The sequence below is a fragment of the Gopherus evgoodei genome, chromosome 6, assembly GCF_007399415.2.
Source record: "Gopherus evgoodei ecotype Sinaloan lineage chromosome 6, rGopEvg1_v1.p, whole genome shotgun sequence".
NCBI lineage: Eukaryota > Metazoa > Chordata > Testudines > Testudinidae > Gopherus > Gopherus evgoodei.
In genome coordinates this window covers 55,807,735-55,824,669 of record NC_044327.1, presented here as the reverse complement: position 1 = coordinate 55,824,669, position 16,935 = coordinate 55,807,735, and the positions used below count along the sequence as shown (strand labels likewise).

Below are 16,935 nucleotides of genomic sequence, written 5' to 3'. Positions count from 1 at the left end.
TTCGGTGCTTGTCATCTGGGCTCTCTCGAGGACCTCAAGATTGGGCACTTTGTCTTGCCAGCAGATCTTCATGATGTTGCGGAGGCAGCGCATGTGGAATGCTTCGAGCTGCTTGATGTGATGCCTAGATAGTGTCCATGTTTCGCACCCATACAAAAGAGATGAAAGAACAGCTCTGTACACAAGCAGTTTTGTTGACATCTGGATGTTGTGGTGGTTTAAAACTTTGACACGCAGATAGCCAAGTGCCTGGCTTGCTTTGGATGTTCGTGCTTTGATCTCATTATCCAGTGATCCATCATTGGATGTTACACTACCCAGGTATTTAAAGTTCTCCACTACTTTAAGCTGAGTACCATCAATGGAGATACTCGGGACAGAGGCATTTGATCCAGGTGCAGGTTGATGGAAAACTTCTCTCTTTCCGAGGCTGATAGTTAGTCCGAAAAGTTGCGAGGCCTCGGCAAATTTGTTAACAATGTGTTGAAGATCATTTTCAGTGTGAGCCTTGAGGGCACAGTCGTTGGCAAAGAGTGCCTCAAGAAGGAGTTTCTGCACTGTCTTAGTCTTTGCATTCAGGTGACGGAGGTCAAAAAGTGAACCATCGTGCCAATATTTCAGATGTATACCTCGATCCAGATCTTTCATTGCACGGTTAAGGATGCATGCAAAGAACAAGTTAAATAAGACAGGAGAGAAAACACATCCTTGTTTCATGCTATTGGTGATGTTGAAGGGGCTGATGTGGCTCCATCAGACAATACTTCGCCTGTCATGCTGTCATGAAAAAGGCGTATAGTTGAGAAATTTTCTTGGGCCGCCACGTCGTGTTAGAATAGTCCAAAGGGCTTCCCTGTTGACGCCTTTGTCAGATCTATGAAGACAGCATACAGGTGCATGTTCTGTTCAATGCACTTCTCTTGTATTTGGTAGTAGTAGTTGGATATCCTCCGTATCTGCTGGTGATTCCTTTTTGGAGCTAATTCACTGCAGTTAGTTGCAATTCAGAATGCTTAAAGATATTGTAACAATGACTGAGTAAAATTGTAGAGTTTGTAAAACTTATTTCCCAAGGATCTTTTTATACCCATTTCATAGTCTTGCTATCATATATTCTTTATAAATGACTTCACACTTATCTAGTTGCTGTAGCTGAAAGGTCCTGTTTTGTTACATGTTTTTTCCCAGGGCTCTGTTTTTTCAGAGTTAAAGATAATGCCCCCACCTGGGGGGTGGGTGGGTAATAACTGCAGTTTAGTTACTGTGGGAATGCTTCATGTTTGAGGATCATGAGAGGATACCATACAATTAAAAACAAAAACAAACAAAAAACACCAACCCCACACCCAACAACCCTGCAGCAGGAAGTTAGATAGCGAAGGAGAATAAGAAAGATTTGACACACAAGCTCTAGAGTAAAGCAGAGAAAGAGTCGCTTTGAGAATATTTTCCATATCGATGAAAATCCTGGTTCAATATTAAAGAAAGTGATTAATTTTGTGACTTTTTTTTACTACTGTCACATGACAAAAGGCAGTGGTTTACAAAGAAGAGAAAGTATTATCCTCGTACTGATAGAGGTGAAAACTCAAGAATGGGAAGGTGTCACTTGCTCTAAGATCACACAGTAATGCAAAGGCAGAGTAAGAAATAGTCAGCATGCCCTGACTCTCAATCCCGTGCTCTAACTAGACAACACTAGCCCTCATTGAATGCATTAGTGTGTATCTCATGCAAAATTTATCTTAATTAATTAAACCTTACTAACTTGTGTATTTTCTTTCTTAGGCTTTATGCAAGGACAATATCTATCCAGGTCTTCTAATGTTTGCTAAAGGCTATGGGAAGAACAATGAACCATTACGAGGATATATTCTAACTTTCTTGATTGCTCTTGGATTCATACTAATTGGTTAGTTAATTCAAAATTTTTACTCCAATTTAAATGTATTCTTTTTGTGCTATAAAATGCTGTACTGTCTTGTTTGGATGACAGGGTCCATGGAGTCTTGGGGATCGATTTTTTATTTTTATTTTTTTATTTATTTTAAAAATTTTAGGTGTTGGCTTGTGTTTGGAAACATGTTCAAGTGATGGGGGTTTGAGGATTGTTCTCCCACATATTCAGAAGTTACTTCAGATTCATCTCAGGGCTTGTCTTCACTACCAGGGAGATTGATGCTACTGGTGGTGATTTAGTGGGTCTTCCACTAAATCGACGGTATAGTGCTCTCCGGTCGACTCCAGTACCCCAACTCCCCAAGAAGAGTAAGGGAAGTCGATGGGAGAGCATCTCCAGTTGACGCAGTGAAGACACCACGGTAAGTCGGTCTAAGCTACATTGATTCCAGTTACATTATTCATGTAGCTGGAGTAGCGTAACTTAGGTCAACTTACCCTGGTAGTAGACAAGGCCTCAATCTGAATTAATGGGAGAAGGCAACAGTTAATATGCACAGACTTTAGCTAATCAGATTTTTTTAATCCCTTCCCAACTCTATCTGTATTATCTTCTTATCCATTAGCCTACTATAGAGAGCTGTTGTATGATGTGAAAGCCTTTTATATTTATTTACAGATTTTTTTAATACATACATATATACTAGACAATAAAACATCACTAATCTATGCTTCCAAGAGTGGCAAGCTTGCACAAATAGAGGACTTTAAAGTTTTGCTATCCACTGAACCACTGAAGTGCAAGATTCTCGTGCTGCCAGAGGTGGGGGCCAGCCAAGGTAATAATACGTTCCTTGCAGGCAGATAAAAGATCTTCACATCATCATCTAGCCCCTTCCCAGGACTGCTTATGTTAAAAATTGTTGCTGTTACTCTTATCTCTTCCCCCATCTTGCTTATTCTGCATTTTTGAAGGCTGTTGGAGGAAGGAAAGACCAGGTTATCATTGCTGCCACATGTGGTCTGGAGGTTTCATTAGAATGAAGAGGGTCCTAGTGGATTCAAGTGTCATGTTCTTGAACTGCTGTATCTTTGATTTCAGTCCTTTGTGGTGATGGGAAATGACTAGTGAAGGCTACTACTACTGCTATCTATCCAGATGAAAAAGAGAGCCCTACGCTTTCCCACCTCCTAATCCTTTTAGGAAGGAAAGAGGGGGAAAATAAGTTTTTTCTTCTCTCTGCAGAGGAGGGCAGAGGCTGCACCCCTCTCTATCTGTCTGCAGTTGCATTGAGACTAGTTGCAGAGAGCTTAGATGCTGCATCTCAAATTCCAAACCTCTATGTGAATCTGCCAAGACCTTCTTTACTCTTGGGACAGCCTCAACTGCTGTCCCAAGAGTAAGGATACCCCTCCCTCCGTCACCCCGCCCTCCCACCCACGCACGTGCTCACGCACCTTGAAAGGGTCACATCAGCAATAACAGTAATAGCCTTGCTTCAGCCTTCTGTTAAGGTTGGAGTCAGGTGAATATGCTTCTCCATTTGCCACAAATCTCTATTAAACCGCAATGTCTCCATCTCACATTCCAACACTATTGCAGACTAATGAAAACTTAATATTAATGGGCTAATTGTGTAATTCTGGAAAAAATTGTAAATAATCTGATTTAGCAAACAGTGTAGTCAGATAGCAAACATATCATACCAAACAACTTCGGTATTCCTTGAATGCCTGCAAGTTAAATAGGGAATATTTTGTACAAATATCTGCTGCACATTAATTGATCACAAAGAATTGTAACTCCACATTGAAAGCTTTGAAACATTTAAATTCAACGTTTATTATGATTCTGTAAGAAAATAAAACAGAGACTAAACATATTTATTTCAGTGGGAAAGCACTTTTATTTTTTTTTTTTTGGGAATGTTTTTGGAGGAGGAGAAAGGTAAAGATTGCTGATTTAAGATAGACTAGACTTTATCAAGATATAATTGAACATATTAATATTTGGACTCCTGACCTGAGAACAGATTTTTCACAAATCTCTTTAAAAAATATCTTAGAGTGAATTTGGCTGGAGACATAAGGGTGATGGGATTTTGGTGGCAGAATAGGCTGTTTCTGAAGCAGATTTTAGTTTGTGTTTTTTTTTCCCATAGTAGCTGAAATGATTGCAGAGAAATTGTTTAGAGGAGTTAGACCATTATATAGATCTGATAAAATAAAATGTGTTACAAATTTACTGTTTCCACTAGAGAGAAGGAGGCCCTTGTAGCAAACTTTTGGCCCTTGGATTTTTAAAGCAGTTTGACAACAAGCTTAATAACTATTTGTTTTTCTTTGTGTTTTTACAGCTGAATTGAATGTCATTGCTCCAATAATCTCCAACTTCTTCTTGGCTTCATATGCCTTAATTAATTTCTCTGTATTCCATGCCTCACTTGCAAAATCTCCAGGTAGGAATTTCATATTTGGGAGTTTAACACATTTTAAAACTACTCTAGAAACAATATTTCTGCATAAAGTTATTAATTTACTAATTAAAAATATTAAAATAATCTTAGAAAAATTACTAGACTAGCCGAATCAACCCCCTACCGAAAGCTGACACTAAAGCAGCCTCTTTGGTAACTATGGGAGGCTTGTGATTGTAGCTGTCATAACTTGGGAACCTGAGTAAGACTCTTTTCCTCCTAATATGCCTTCCAACAACTAATTCTAAACCACGTGTGTGGGTGCAGTATTTAAAATGTGACTAGAGCTTTGATTTTTGTTTCTCAATTTGTTTTGGAAGCTCAACGGTTTTTAAGCACTAAGGCCAGAATTTTCAAAAAATGGGTGCTTTAAGTTAGGAGCATAAGGGCTTGTTTATGTGGAGGATTTAGTCCACATGATGCAAAGGTTTACGGCATACTAATTGGCCACTTAATATTTATTCTATAATCCACTTTGAAAGCGTGTTAAATTCACTGCATATTGAGTTAGTGTGGACTAATGTTCACATGCACACATCGCTCATTCTCATTAGCTTGGCAGACTACCCACTAGTATCCCATGCTGCTTTGCATGATGCCAGGACTGACCATCTGTCTGTGTGTTCTCTATTGCTCATGTAGAACAGATGTCACCTTCCTGTTCAAATACTGGCACAAGGCCAAGACTTGTCCATTTACTCCTGGCGTTGCATACCTCAGCATTCCAGCAGTACTGTTGTTGCTGTCATTGCACAAAGTCCCAGCCAGTAGACACTGATACATACTGAATCAAAACAATTGACAACTCTGTATATGCAGTTGGTAAAACACACCAGTTGGTGCACAAAAACACAATGCAAATTAAACTCTGTGTATAGACATGGCCTGTTTTCATGTTTAGGCACTTGAATAACTGGCTTGAATTTTCTAACGTTCTGAATACCCATCATCTCTCATTGACTTCAGAGTCCCCAGCTAATGAGATGTGTGTGCCTCATCCTAGCCTGAACTACAAAGGAGTAAAACTTCACTGGGTAAAGAGACTGAGACTCAGTCTCTAAGGGAACTGCCTTGAGGGTCACACTTGGTTGTTATGGGGTCGGGGGGGGGAGGGAGAGGGAGAGGGAGATATATAATATGAATGGAGCCAAGAGCCATGCGTCATGAACAAGGAAGCCATAAGAAAACTAAAACTAAAGAGAGAAAGGTGCTCCTAGGAGGGAGTGATACTTTCTCCTAACAGAACATTGGACCAGGACTCGCTGTCCTTTTTATTTCCCTCCCATCAACACTGGGTGTCACTGGGATTGTGTGGCGACACTGGTGGGAAGGGAGTTTTATTGTTCAGTTTTTACTTCAGCAATCCTGATGAAAAGGGGAGCTGTTTGTAGAGACTACTACTTGCCCCTCAGGCAAAGAATTCCTTATGGTGTTCTTATTTGTTTCCTTTGCCCCACTGTGTAAAAGTTGATGACCCTAATCGCAAGAAATGGGGCAGCAAAGTTGTTATGCTTCAGTTTTTTTTATTTTATCTGTGACAAAAGTATTGTTATGCCTATAAAAGAATTGCATTCAACATAAACAGGAATTTCTATTTCAATTTTTAGCCCACTGAGTTTAGATGGAGCCCTTTTTAAAAAAAGTCATCTTCACTTTGTCTGGGGCCAAACTTATAAAGGCATTAAGTTGCCTTCGATTTGTGTTTACTCAACCTTGTGCGCATGTTTGTTTTATTCTATTGCTTATACACGCAAGCAATAAAATTAGTATGTTGAAAGCCCACATAGATATGTAAATCCTATTTCTATTTACAATTGAGCCTGCTCAATTGTATATGTAAATAAGCAGGCATATTTTGAATTTTCTGTATGTCAAGCTGTATGGGTATATTCACTTCTGGAAGAATATGTGTAGATCACAAATTATGATGCAGTATTTTCAGCTTAGCCATATTAAAAGACTAATATTCTTGGCAGAATTTGAGTTTTGTTTTTATAATTCATATGGATAACATCAGTGTTTATTTTTAAGCAACTTTTTCATGTTTAATTTTTAATTGTGCAAAATCGTGAGTTTTAAGCATTTTTCGATTTTCAGTTGCAGGAACCTGGGGGTAGGGTCAGACTGTCAATTAGCGATAGTAGACACAGATTAAAAAATGTAAAGCTTTGTAACCGTTAAAACACAAATGGTCAACATCATGCGGAAAAACACAAGACATGAATAGCCTTAAATCAAACTCTAAATTCTCAAGCAGTGTTTTTTTAATCTGTACATTTTGATTATCAGTGGAAATATTTTGTCAGTTTGTGTATGTACAGTGATATAGATATTTACTGATTTTAAAAACCTGTGCTTCCAAGCCTAAATACACTCCATTAGTCATCGCTGTCTTTATCAGAATAGATGATCCTTATACCTCTTTCCGAACAGCCCTTCAGCAACTCATGGTGTCAAACTCTGGCAACCTCAGTTTTTCTCTTTAACAGTTACACTTTCTTCCTGAATGTCTCCAGCTATACTCAACATCTGATATTTGTCCTTTTTCTTTGAATGCTCAGGAGTTGCTCTTATCCAAATACACAAAAACATTAAAAATAGTTAGCTTAACTGGAGTGATAATGCTGAACTAAAAGAATAGCACCCACTAACATAGCATGCAGTCATTTGCATTGTGATTCATGCTGGACCATCTTCTAAAGGTATACTGCAAAACAAAAATCAAATCTGAGTAATGTATGGACCTCTATGCTGAATACTCCCACTCACCAGGCTGCTGGGAATATCTAGCACAGAAATAATGTCAAACTCCACTTTATAAAAAGTCACCTATACTTCTTGCCAATAAACATTTCTGCTCCTGTCCTTAATAACATAGATGCAGTTTTCTTTGAAATATTGCAAGAAGTTGTTGGATGAGCTCTATGGATAAATATGTGCCAGAATTTTTAATATATTCTCTCTCTCTCTCTCTCTCTCAAATTCTTTAACTTTTCCTATTTGTGCTTTGATTAGGTTGGCGTCCTGCTTTTAAGTACTACAATATGTGGGTTTCTCTTATTGGAGCAATTCTCTGCTGTATAGTGATGTTCGTCATTAATTGGTGGGCAGCATTGCTAACATATGTCATAGTCCTTGGACTCTATATTTATGTCACTTACAAGAAACCAGGTAGGTATGTGTTTTGAATGTAAAAAAAAAACTGGGCAAATTTGAGAAACTCTGATTACTTAATTTTGTTAAATGTTGTGTGTTTGTATTTTAAATTTACAGTTTTATTTGCATGGCTAGTTACAGAAAAGTCTATATTCAAAATACAAGAAAAGCATCTCACATACATTAACTATATACATTCAAAAGGTAATGTACTCGATCTGTTAACGAGCAATTTGAGAGAAAGTAGTGTGTGCATTGCAGGTGCATTTGGGAGGAGTTATGAGTAAGGTACATTTTAGCCATGGGTATATTTAGTAAAAGTCATGGACAGGCGTGACTTTTACTATATACCCCTAACTAAAACTTGGGCCGGGAGGCCAGGAGTACTCTGGGGGGATGGGCCAAGACCCCTGCTGGCTCGGGGTGGGGGCAGGGTGGGGCTCACAGGGTAACTGCTCGCTTTGCACACTGCTCCCACCACAAGCACTGACTCTGCAGCTCCCATTGGCCGGGAACAACAGCCAGTGGGAGCTTTAGGGGTGGCGCCTGTGTGTCTAGGCAGTGCGCGGAGCCCTCCGGCCCCTCCAGCTACAAGATATAGGGACATGCTGGTGGGAGCCCTGCACCACAACACTAAGCCTCCTTCCACACACATCCTCACCCACACTTGGGGCCTGGGAAGCCCATGAGCCAGAACTGGCTGCTGCAGAAGTCATGAAAAGTCACAGAATCTGTGACCTCCGTGACAGACACAAAGCCTTAGTTATAAGCAGTATTTGGCCTAAGGGATCATGTAGGCTTGTTTCTGCAGAGAGGTAATAGAAACATAATGTGCCTTTTTGAGAGAGTATCCTCTACTGTTGTTCCAACCTGGAATAGTAAGAATTAGGGATGGTGTCTTGGTAAACCATACCTACCGCTATGAATGACAAGACGCATCACAGTAAGATATCAAAAACATTTTAAGAATAGTAGGGTTGAAGCTGTTTTTGCAACAAGAATGAGATGAAACAGAGCTGGGCTAAAGGGTTTTGTTAAAATTAGAAATAAGGAAGAAGTCATGAAGTATTGGGCTTGAAGGTAAGTGAAGTTCTTAAATAATAAAAGTTGAGTTTCCCCATTCAAAACAGCCTTTATGAAAGCTAAGTATGGGCGCAAGTATGAGAAATAATTTTGTCTTACTTCGAAAATCAAAAGTGTATTGGAAGTGTTGAGCTATGTAAAATGAAGAGCTCAGAATAAGATACAGAAAGTACAAAGAATTTAATGAAAGCTTAAAAGAAAAATCTGCCAGTTAGCATATTGATCTAAACTATTAACACATAAGTAAAAAGCATTTGCTTTGATTCGGCAGAACCAAGCTTCAGACTGAGCTATCGCGTTACCTCTTAAAGGGATCACATAGAGGAAATAGAAATTGTGAATGGTAATACCAAAAAGTGTAAAGTATTGTGTTTTAAGTTGAAAATCTAAGCAGTAAAAGCATCTGCACCTGATACAGTTGTGCTATTGTGTTTATGTCCTGTTATTTATGAGACCTGGAAAGGGTTGTGAAAGTCTACTAAAAAAACTTGCATCACTTTTTAAAAGTTTTGTTGGTTTGGCTTTTTTGGTCAGAAGACGGTTTTAGCTACAAGCCAGGAACTTGGCTTAAAGTTAGCTGCTGATCTGCACTGATTGTCATCTGAAGAAAAATAATATATTGCCCTATTGCTAAATGTGAAATAGACCGGCATGCAAGGTGAAGTACACGCTCATCAAACCCTTTCTGGAAACAGAATTATTTATTTCTTTATGGGCTTTACTGTTGTGCTCATCACTAGAGTATCGGAGTGCTTCAGACACTAACTTAGAGGCTTGAGCATCCTCAGTGAGAATGTGATTTTCAAGATTTTAGCTGCTAAAATCTAAAAAGTCTCTACTGAGCATGTGCAAACTAATTTTTTTCCCCAAAGGCTTATGACTTGGTCAAATTTGAGCAGATTTTCGTGAGGACAGCAAAAACAATTCCTGACAAGAAAAGCCATTTCCTGCCAAATTCCATGCCACTGCTCCAAAGCATCTGGGCACTAGAGATTTTCATAGAAAAGATAGGCAGAATTTTTTAACATGTGGAAGACCTATTTTTCCATAGTCCCATTTTGAAGCTAAACTATTTTGACTATAATTTCCCCCAAAAATTGGCCTGAGACATACTTCTGGCATGTAAAATTTCAGCCTAAATGGTTAAAGTTTTTGGCAAAGTTTTATAAGCAACTGAAAAGAGGATCTTATAATTAGGGCCCTAACGGTCCATTTGGTCAATTTCACAATCATAAGATATTAAAAATCGTAAATTTCATGATTTCAGATATTTAAACCTGAAATTTCAGGGAGTTGTAACTGTAGGAGTCCTGACCCAAAAAGGGGTTGTGGGGAGGTTGCAAGGTTATTGTAGGGGGGTTGCGGTATTGTCACCCTTACTTCTGCACTGCTGCTGGTAGCAAACTTGCCTTCCGAGTTGGGCAGGCTGCTGGCTAGTAGCCCAGCTCTGAAGGTAGAGCCGCCGTCAGCAGCAATGCAGAAGTAAGGGTGGCATGATATAGCATTGCCACCCATGCTTCTGAGCTGCTGCTGCTGCTGCTGCTGCTGGCAGGACGCTGCCTTCAAAGCTGGGTGCCTGGTCAGCAGCTGCCACTCTCCGGCCACGCAACTTGGGAGGCAGCACAGAAGTTAGGGTGTCAATACTATGTCTCCCCTACAATAACTTTCTGACCTCCCCCAAGAGCCCTTTTTGAGTCAGGACCCCCAGTTTGAGAAACACTGGTCTCCCCAATGAAATCTGTATAGAATATGGTAAAAGTACATAAAAGACCAGATTTCATGGAGGAGACCAGATTTCACAGTCCGTGATGTGTTTTTCACGGCCATGAATTTGGTAGGACACTACTTTATGATGAGGCGTGTCAGGCAATATAGGTGCCGACTCTATAGGTGCTCGGAGGCTGGAGCACCCATGGGGGAAAGTTGGTGGAGATTTGGGGAAGGGGTCCAATATGAGTAAGGAGGGAGCAGAGCTGGGACGAGGACTTTGGGGAAGGGGTTGGAATGGGGGGCGGGGCAGGGAGTGGGGGCGGGGCAGGGAGTGGGGGGGCGTGTGAGCACCCACTGGTACTGGGGAAAGTTGGCGCATGTGTCAGGCAACCTTAAGAGATGGGATGACTTGCCCTGCCTATAATTTAAACTTGAGAAAATTTCCTGTAATTGAAATTCTCCAACTGTAGTAGGCCTTACTTGCTTGTGAGAATTGAAATTCTACTTCATTATTATTTTAGTTATAAAAATTGGACTGCTTGAATGGGAACATGGGAGACCAGACTCCTATAGCTATTTAATTTTAGTAAATGCATTATATGGTAGGCATTCAATTTCTCTTATATAGTGATAGTCTAAAAGAATCATTTCTTAGCCCAGTTTTTTCCATCATGATTTAGTTTGCCTGTTGATTTTAAAACTCATGCTTACCTTGATAAATTTTCCTTTGCTGTAGAGTAGCATAGCTACAAAACCTATTTGTACAAAGATTTCATAGCTTTTGGCAAACACTGTAGAATTCTTTGAAATAGATCAGTTTCAGTAACTTCTAAATTTGACCGTATACTATGAAACATCTAGTTATCTAGTATCAGAGGGTAGCCGTGTTAGTCTGGATCTGTAAAAGCAGCAAAGAATCCTGTGGCACCTTATAGACTAACAGATGTTTTGGAGCATGAGCTTTCGTGGGTGAATACATGGGTGGGTCATGCATCTGAGGAAGTGGGTATTCACCCACGAAAGCTCATGCTCCAAAATGTCTGTTAGTCTATAAGGTGCCACAGGATTCTTTGCTGCTAGTTATCTAGAAAACTTGATTTGATTACAGAATTATTAATTATCTTTACAGTAGAGTTTAACTGGTTTTTCACCTAATTTAAACACAAAGTGGGTTTACTTTAGCCTTCTTTCAGTAGGAATGTACTCTGATTTTAATTGGATATTACCTAATTTTCAGTTGATGTTGGAGCTAAACAATTAGACACTGAATTTTTAGTTTGCGAAAATGGTTATATTAGTCAAAATAACTTGTGGCATATTATTAAATTTTTTTAAACAAATCTTTCCACAGATGTGAACTGGGGATCCTCTACACAAGCCTTGACTTACCTAAGTGCATTGCAGCATACTGTTCGTCTTGCAGGCGTGGAAGACCATGTAAAAAACTTCAGGTAACAGATATGCTCATGCTGGAGGCCTAGTGTAGGAGTTAGAAAAATCTCTTTTTCACTAAACTGTGCTCTCAGCAAAGCAGGTTTTTGATACTTCCAATATCCACCACTCTCTTTATGTGAAACTGTCTGGCTTTAAATCTCTAAGTCTATGGATATTCTCACATATACTTGGATCTTGGGACAGGAACATCCATCACAAGGCTGTGTTTTAGTTTCCCTTTACCCCTGCCTCTGGCAGCATGTCCATTCTTGGCAGAAACTGCAACAGCAACACAATCTTGGAGGATTTGCAGCCATGTGATGCACAATTCTTGCTAATTCCTTGGAAATCTGCCCATATGTGAAAGATGCATATCATAAGAAAATGCTCTGATTTCAGGGTGGTTAGATTAGGAAAACACTTTTGGACTCATCTAAATGGGAAAACTGACCAGAATAATTATTATAGAACAAGCTATTCTGAAATAGCTATTTTGGAATAGTTCCTTATGTTGACACTATTCTGGAATAATTAGTATGGTATACTTCCGTAGTGGAGTAACTATTATGGATTAAAATGGGCAAAACAATATATATTTCGCTAACTTTTTTTCCTTGGAAATGACTCCACTGCTGTGGCTGAATTTTTTCAGAACAAATCAGTCTGACATGGAAGGTTTCCCTAGTCATGGCAATAGAAATCAGCCTTACATGGAAAATTTCAGCTCAGACAATTAATTTTACAAAGGTATAAACCACTGAAAAATTAAGTCTTATAATGGGAAGTGTCAGGTAACCATACTAATAGGTAGTCCTGTTAGTCTCATGAACATGTTTTTATAAAATATTAAAATCACACTTCTCCCTGTGTGTTTTAAGTTTCTGGTTACTTCACTGAAACTCTGTCGTCACTGAGCTAATATAGCTTAAAAAATACGCTGAGTACTATTCTGCATTGTGTATAAACAACAAAATTGGAAGTTGAGTTTTGATGGTCCTTGTTACTGCTGAAGATGTAAGAGGCTTCTTAACTTAAAAAATTATCTTAGTTTGTAACTGTCAGCAATATGTAAACTGGATGAATTTGGTAGTGGAATTTGACTTTATACATCAATTTAGTTATCACTTAACTGCCTAGATCAAATGTTTATTTTCAAAAGTGGTTTCCTGCTTATGTTAATGTGAGGAGTGAACATAGTTCCACTTATGAGCGGTCCTTTAGGATTAGATTAGAAATACATTTCACGATTTTGTTTTCTAGGGTGGGAAAAAACTTTTCTTACTTTGAATGCTACTTATTTTTTGGTAAAGAATGTTTTGGTTTTTAGAGCCATCAGTTATAAGACTAACTTGCCTTGGTATTAAAATGACTTGTACTGACAACCCTTGTTGGTTCTTTTAAACAAACAAACAAACAAACAAACAAAAAAAAACAGAAATGTGTTGTCTTGGCAGGACTGAGACTTACCCACTTGTTTTGACTGGGGAAGCTTGCTGGTTTCTAGAGGTAGTGATTATATAAATATAGCTATCAAAATGAGGGCTAGCTAAATCTTTACATCAGGGTTTCAGTGTATGGGAGTTAGCGAAAATAAACATCTTTACTCTTATGCTGTGCTCCTTTTTTCCCCACAGAAAGGAAAATGAAAGATGTTGACACATGACCCCTGTGCTGATAGGCATTCACATTTTTGTTGTTCAGTTACAATCCACTCTTCCTTATTCAGCAGATTTAGTACAGGCCAGGTCATATCACTCATGCCAGACACTTTGATAACTTGACAGAATGTTTGGCCTTAACGTCTGAACTTCTTTATTTTAACTTTTTTATTAAACATCTTGACTCTTTACATAAAGAGATTATGAAAGTCGCACATAAATGGAGTGATTTTTCCTTATTAGTTTGAAGAATATTTTTTTTTCTGTACTTATATACCAAATTCCGTTAAACTTCTAGAATCACAGGACTGCAAGGCACCTCAAGAAAAGATCTAGCTGAGTCTTCTGCTTTACCTAGACCATCCCTGACAGGTGTTTGTCTAACTTGCTCTTAAAAATCTCCAGTGATGGAGATTCCACAGCCTCCCTAGGCAATTTATTCATGTGCTTAACCACCCTGACAGTTAGGAAGTTTTTCCTGATGTCCAAGTTAAACCACCCTTGCTGCAATTCAAGACCATTGCTTCTTGTTCTATCATCAGAAGTTAAAAAGAACAATTTACCTCCCTCCTCCTTGTAACAATCTTTTATGTACTTGAAAACTGTTTATATCACCTCAGTTTTCGCTTCTCCAGACTAAACAATTTTTTCAGTCTTCCCCCATAGGTCTTGTTTTCTAGACCTTGAATAATTTTTGTCACTCTTCTTTGGACTTTCTCCAATTTGTCCACATCTTTCCCTGAAATATGGCACCTAGAACTGGACACAATAGTCTCGTTGAGACCTAATCAGCCCAGAGTAGAACGGAAGAATTACTTCTTGTGTGTTGCTTGCAAACATCATTTTGGGATGTTTTATCAGGAGTGTTGGAGTTTTTTTCGCTGGGGCTTTTTTTTGTTCCTACAGTGTTACACTATTGACTCATATTTAACTTGTGATCCACTATGATCCCCAGAACCCTTTCTGCAGTACTCCTTCCTAGGCAGTCAACTGATTGTTTCTTCCTAAGTGGAGTACTTTGCATTTGTCCTTGTGTTGGATTTTTCTGAGTTAAGTCATTTAAAAGCCTGTCAAAATTGGATTTATAGTTGGAGGTATTTTGTTGTTGTTGCAGTTCTCTGTTCATGACATAGAACACAGACTATCTGAGACAGTTTGAGTAATATTTAGGGAGGGTAGAGTTTTTTCACCAGACTTTAGTGATGATAATATCAGTCCAATAGTGGATTTAGATAGCTATTGCCATTAACTGGTTTCTGATAAAATAAGCAGGCGGGGAAAAAGGATTGATGGTTTTTAAAGGTTGTTAATGCAATATAAATTCCCATGATGTAATTAATATCCCCCATTTCTCACTCCAAATATAGGCATTTGCAATCCTGAGATCTGTGAAGATATTTATCTTCACAATTCTCAAGTCAGTTGCAAATTACAAAAGTTGTTTTTATCAATACAAAGGAAATAAGTGAATTCTAATTTTTCTTCTCTTAAATGTAAAACTCTAGGCCTCAATGCCTTGTTATGACAGGTGCTCCAAACTCACGTCCTGCTTTGGTTCATCTTGTCCATGCTTTCACAAAAAATGTGGGTTTGATGATCTGTGGTCATATACACATGGTAAGTATTTTTTCTGCATTTAAAAAAATAAGCTAACTTGGCTTCTTTCCATAACTGCTTTATTATTATCAAATGTATAGTGTCAAATTTCCCACTTCTCTGGAAGCTGAGATTTATTGATAACCTCTCATGGGATTGATCTTTCATAATAGCACAAAGTATATTGTAATTTTATGCTAGCCTTAGATATGCTAGCATAGCAGATAACTTCAGAATGTTAATATGTACTCACCGTTACATTTTTCTCCTCCTCTGGAATAATTTTGTAACTTTATAAAATGAACAGTCTTGGACGCAAGATCCTCTAATGATATGTGTGTTGGATTTTTTTAAATGAGCACTATGTACGTCAATCCAATCAAAATTTAAGGGAGGCCCCTGCTCTGAAACATTTAGTAGCCCATCAAAGTGAATGTCTTCTCTTGCAGGCTGTAGGAAGTCTAGAGGTAAAAGGAGAAGTTTTTTTTTATACTTTGGGATATGAGAGCAGCCTGTGATGGAGGATTTTATCCATGCTGTACACATTAAGAACTTAGTTGTATATCTAGGAAGTTTTAAAGGTAGAAAATGTCAAAATTTTAATGGTGAACGTGGATTACAATCTCTGAGTTTCTCTTCCCTGTCCATGTCTCCTCCAATTCCCTGCACCTCCTCCATGCCTTGCTAGTCATTTTGACTACAAGTTCTCTGTCCCAAGTGCATCTAGCAAAGCTCTATGCCACTTAGTCCAGTGCCTTTCTCAACTAATAGCCTAATTCTTCTTTGCTTTGACCCTGTGGCATGAGTAGCCTGGGCAAGCACTTTCTCTGCTGCCCTTCACAGCCCCTCTTGCAGCATTCCATTGGCTGCCTTCATGAGGCTTTTCCCTCCCTACCTTACTGTGTGGGAATGCAAGTTTTTTTTTTTGTTGTAGAAAATTGTAATTTCTCCTATAACCTACTACCTCATTAAAAAACAGTAGTAAAGGGCACTTTTCTGAAAGGACAACAAAATAAATGTGAGGGTTTTTTAGGCCAAGCCATTTTCAAGGTACAAAATTTTTCACAAGTGAATTTCAGGTAAATTTTTGAAAACACCACAATGATAAAATTGCTTTCTGACTTTTTTTATTTTTATTTTTTTAATCCAAACTTCTCAGTTGAGATGCAGCATGAAAGGTTCAGATAGGTTTCTTTTCGCAAAATTAAGAGGGTGTTTGAAAATCAGGCTCCTAATGACAAGCAAACTACACCCTTAAGCATAGGGTGGCTTCTACTACTACATGAGCCATTCCACAATGATTGATATACCAATGGAGATGGTGGTGTATTTTTGATAAATCAAGTATATCTGGACCAACTTCTTCAGATCTTACCTTAAGGACCAACAAGGTACTAGATCTTGATTTGCTTAAAGATAAACAGTGTTCCAAGTGATGTATAAAACACATCTGATACTTATTAATCCTGGGGGATACAGCATGCTTGGCTAAATAAGTTTGATATTTGCTTTCCATGTTGTTCAGGTTGCTTTTACTTGTTTAGTGTAACATGAAAACTTAAGGCAAAAGCCTGGTTGGGGACAGTCATGTGGGCAACTGTGGGGAATCTGTGTGGAGTCGTGGACCCTCCACCTGCCCTCAGCTGGGCAGGGAGCCTGGGGGACAGTGTCTCAGCTCTCAGCCCCATTGCCCCCTGCGCTGCCCCACCCCCCGGCACCACGGGCAGTGGAGGGTCTGCTGCGGGTCCCTGGTTGGGCTCCACGCTGGCCGCAGGGACGCGGGAAAGCTGCCCACAGCTGCCTGCCTGGCTCTTACCATGGCCAGGCTGCGGCTCCAAGACACACCTTCCCCCTTTCCCTCAGCCGGAGATGGGTCGGGGAGAGCTGCGGTAGGAGCTGCGGAGGGCCCAAGCAGCCCCCTG

At 39.2% G+C, this 16,935-nt stretch overlaps 1 protein-coding gene across 2 annotated transcripts in view; it reads left to right on the top strand.

Annotated features, from left to right (window-relative positions):
• Positions 1 to 16,935, top strand: part of SLC12A2 (solute carrier family 12 member 2) — a 117,610-nt gene that overhangs the window by 76,373 nt on the left and 24,302 nt on the right. For both annotated transcript variants that reach the window (XM_030566993.1, XM_030566992.1), the window contains exons 12-16: positions 1,789 to 1,912; positions 4,257 to 4,358; positions 7,392 to 7,547; positions 11,677 to 11,776; positions 14,923 to 15,034. In XM_030566993.1, coding sequence (XP_030422853.1) covers positions 1,789 to 1,912; positions 4,257 to 4,358; positions 7,392 to 7,547; positions 11,677 to 11,776; positions 14,923 to 15,034 — 594 coding nt within the window. The remainder of the gene's footprint in view (positions 1 to 1,788; positions 1,913 to 4,256; positions 4,359 to 7,391; positions 7,548 to 11,676; positions 11,777 to 14,922; positions 15,035 to 16,935) is intronic.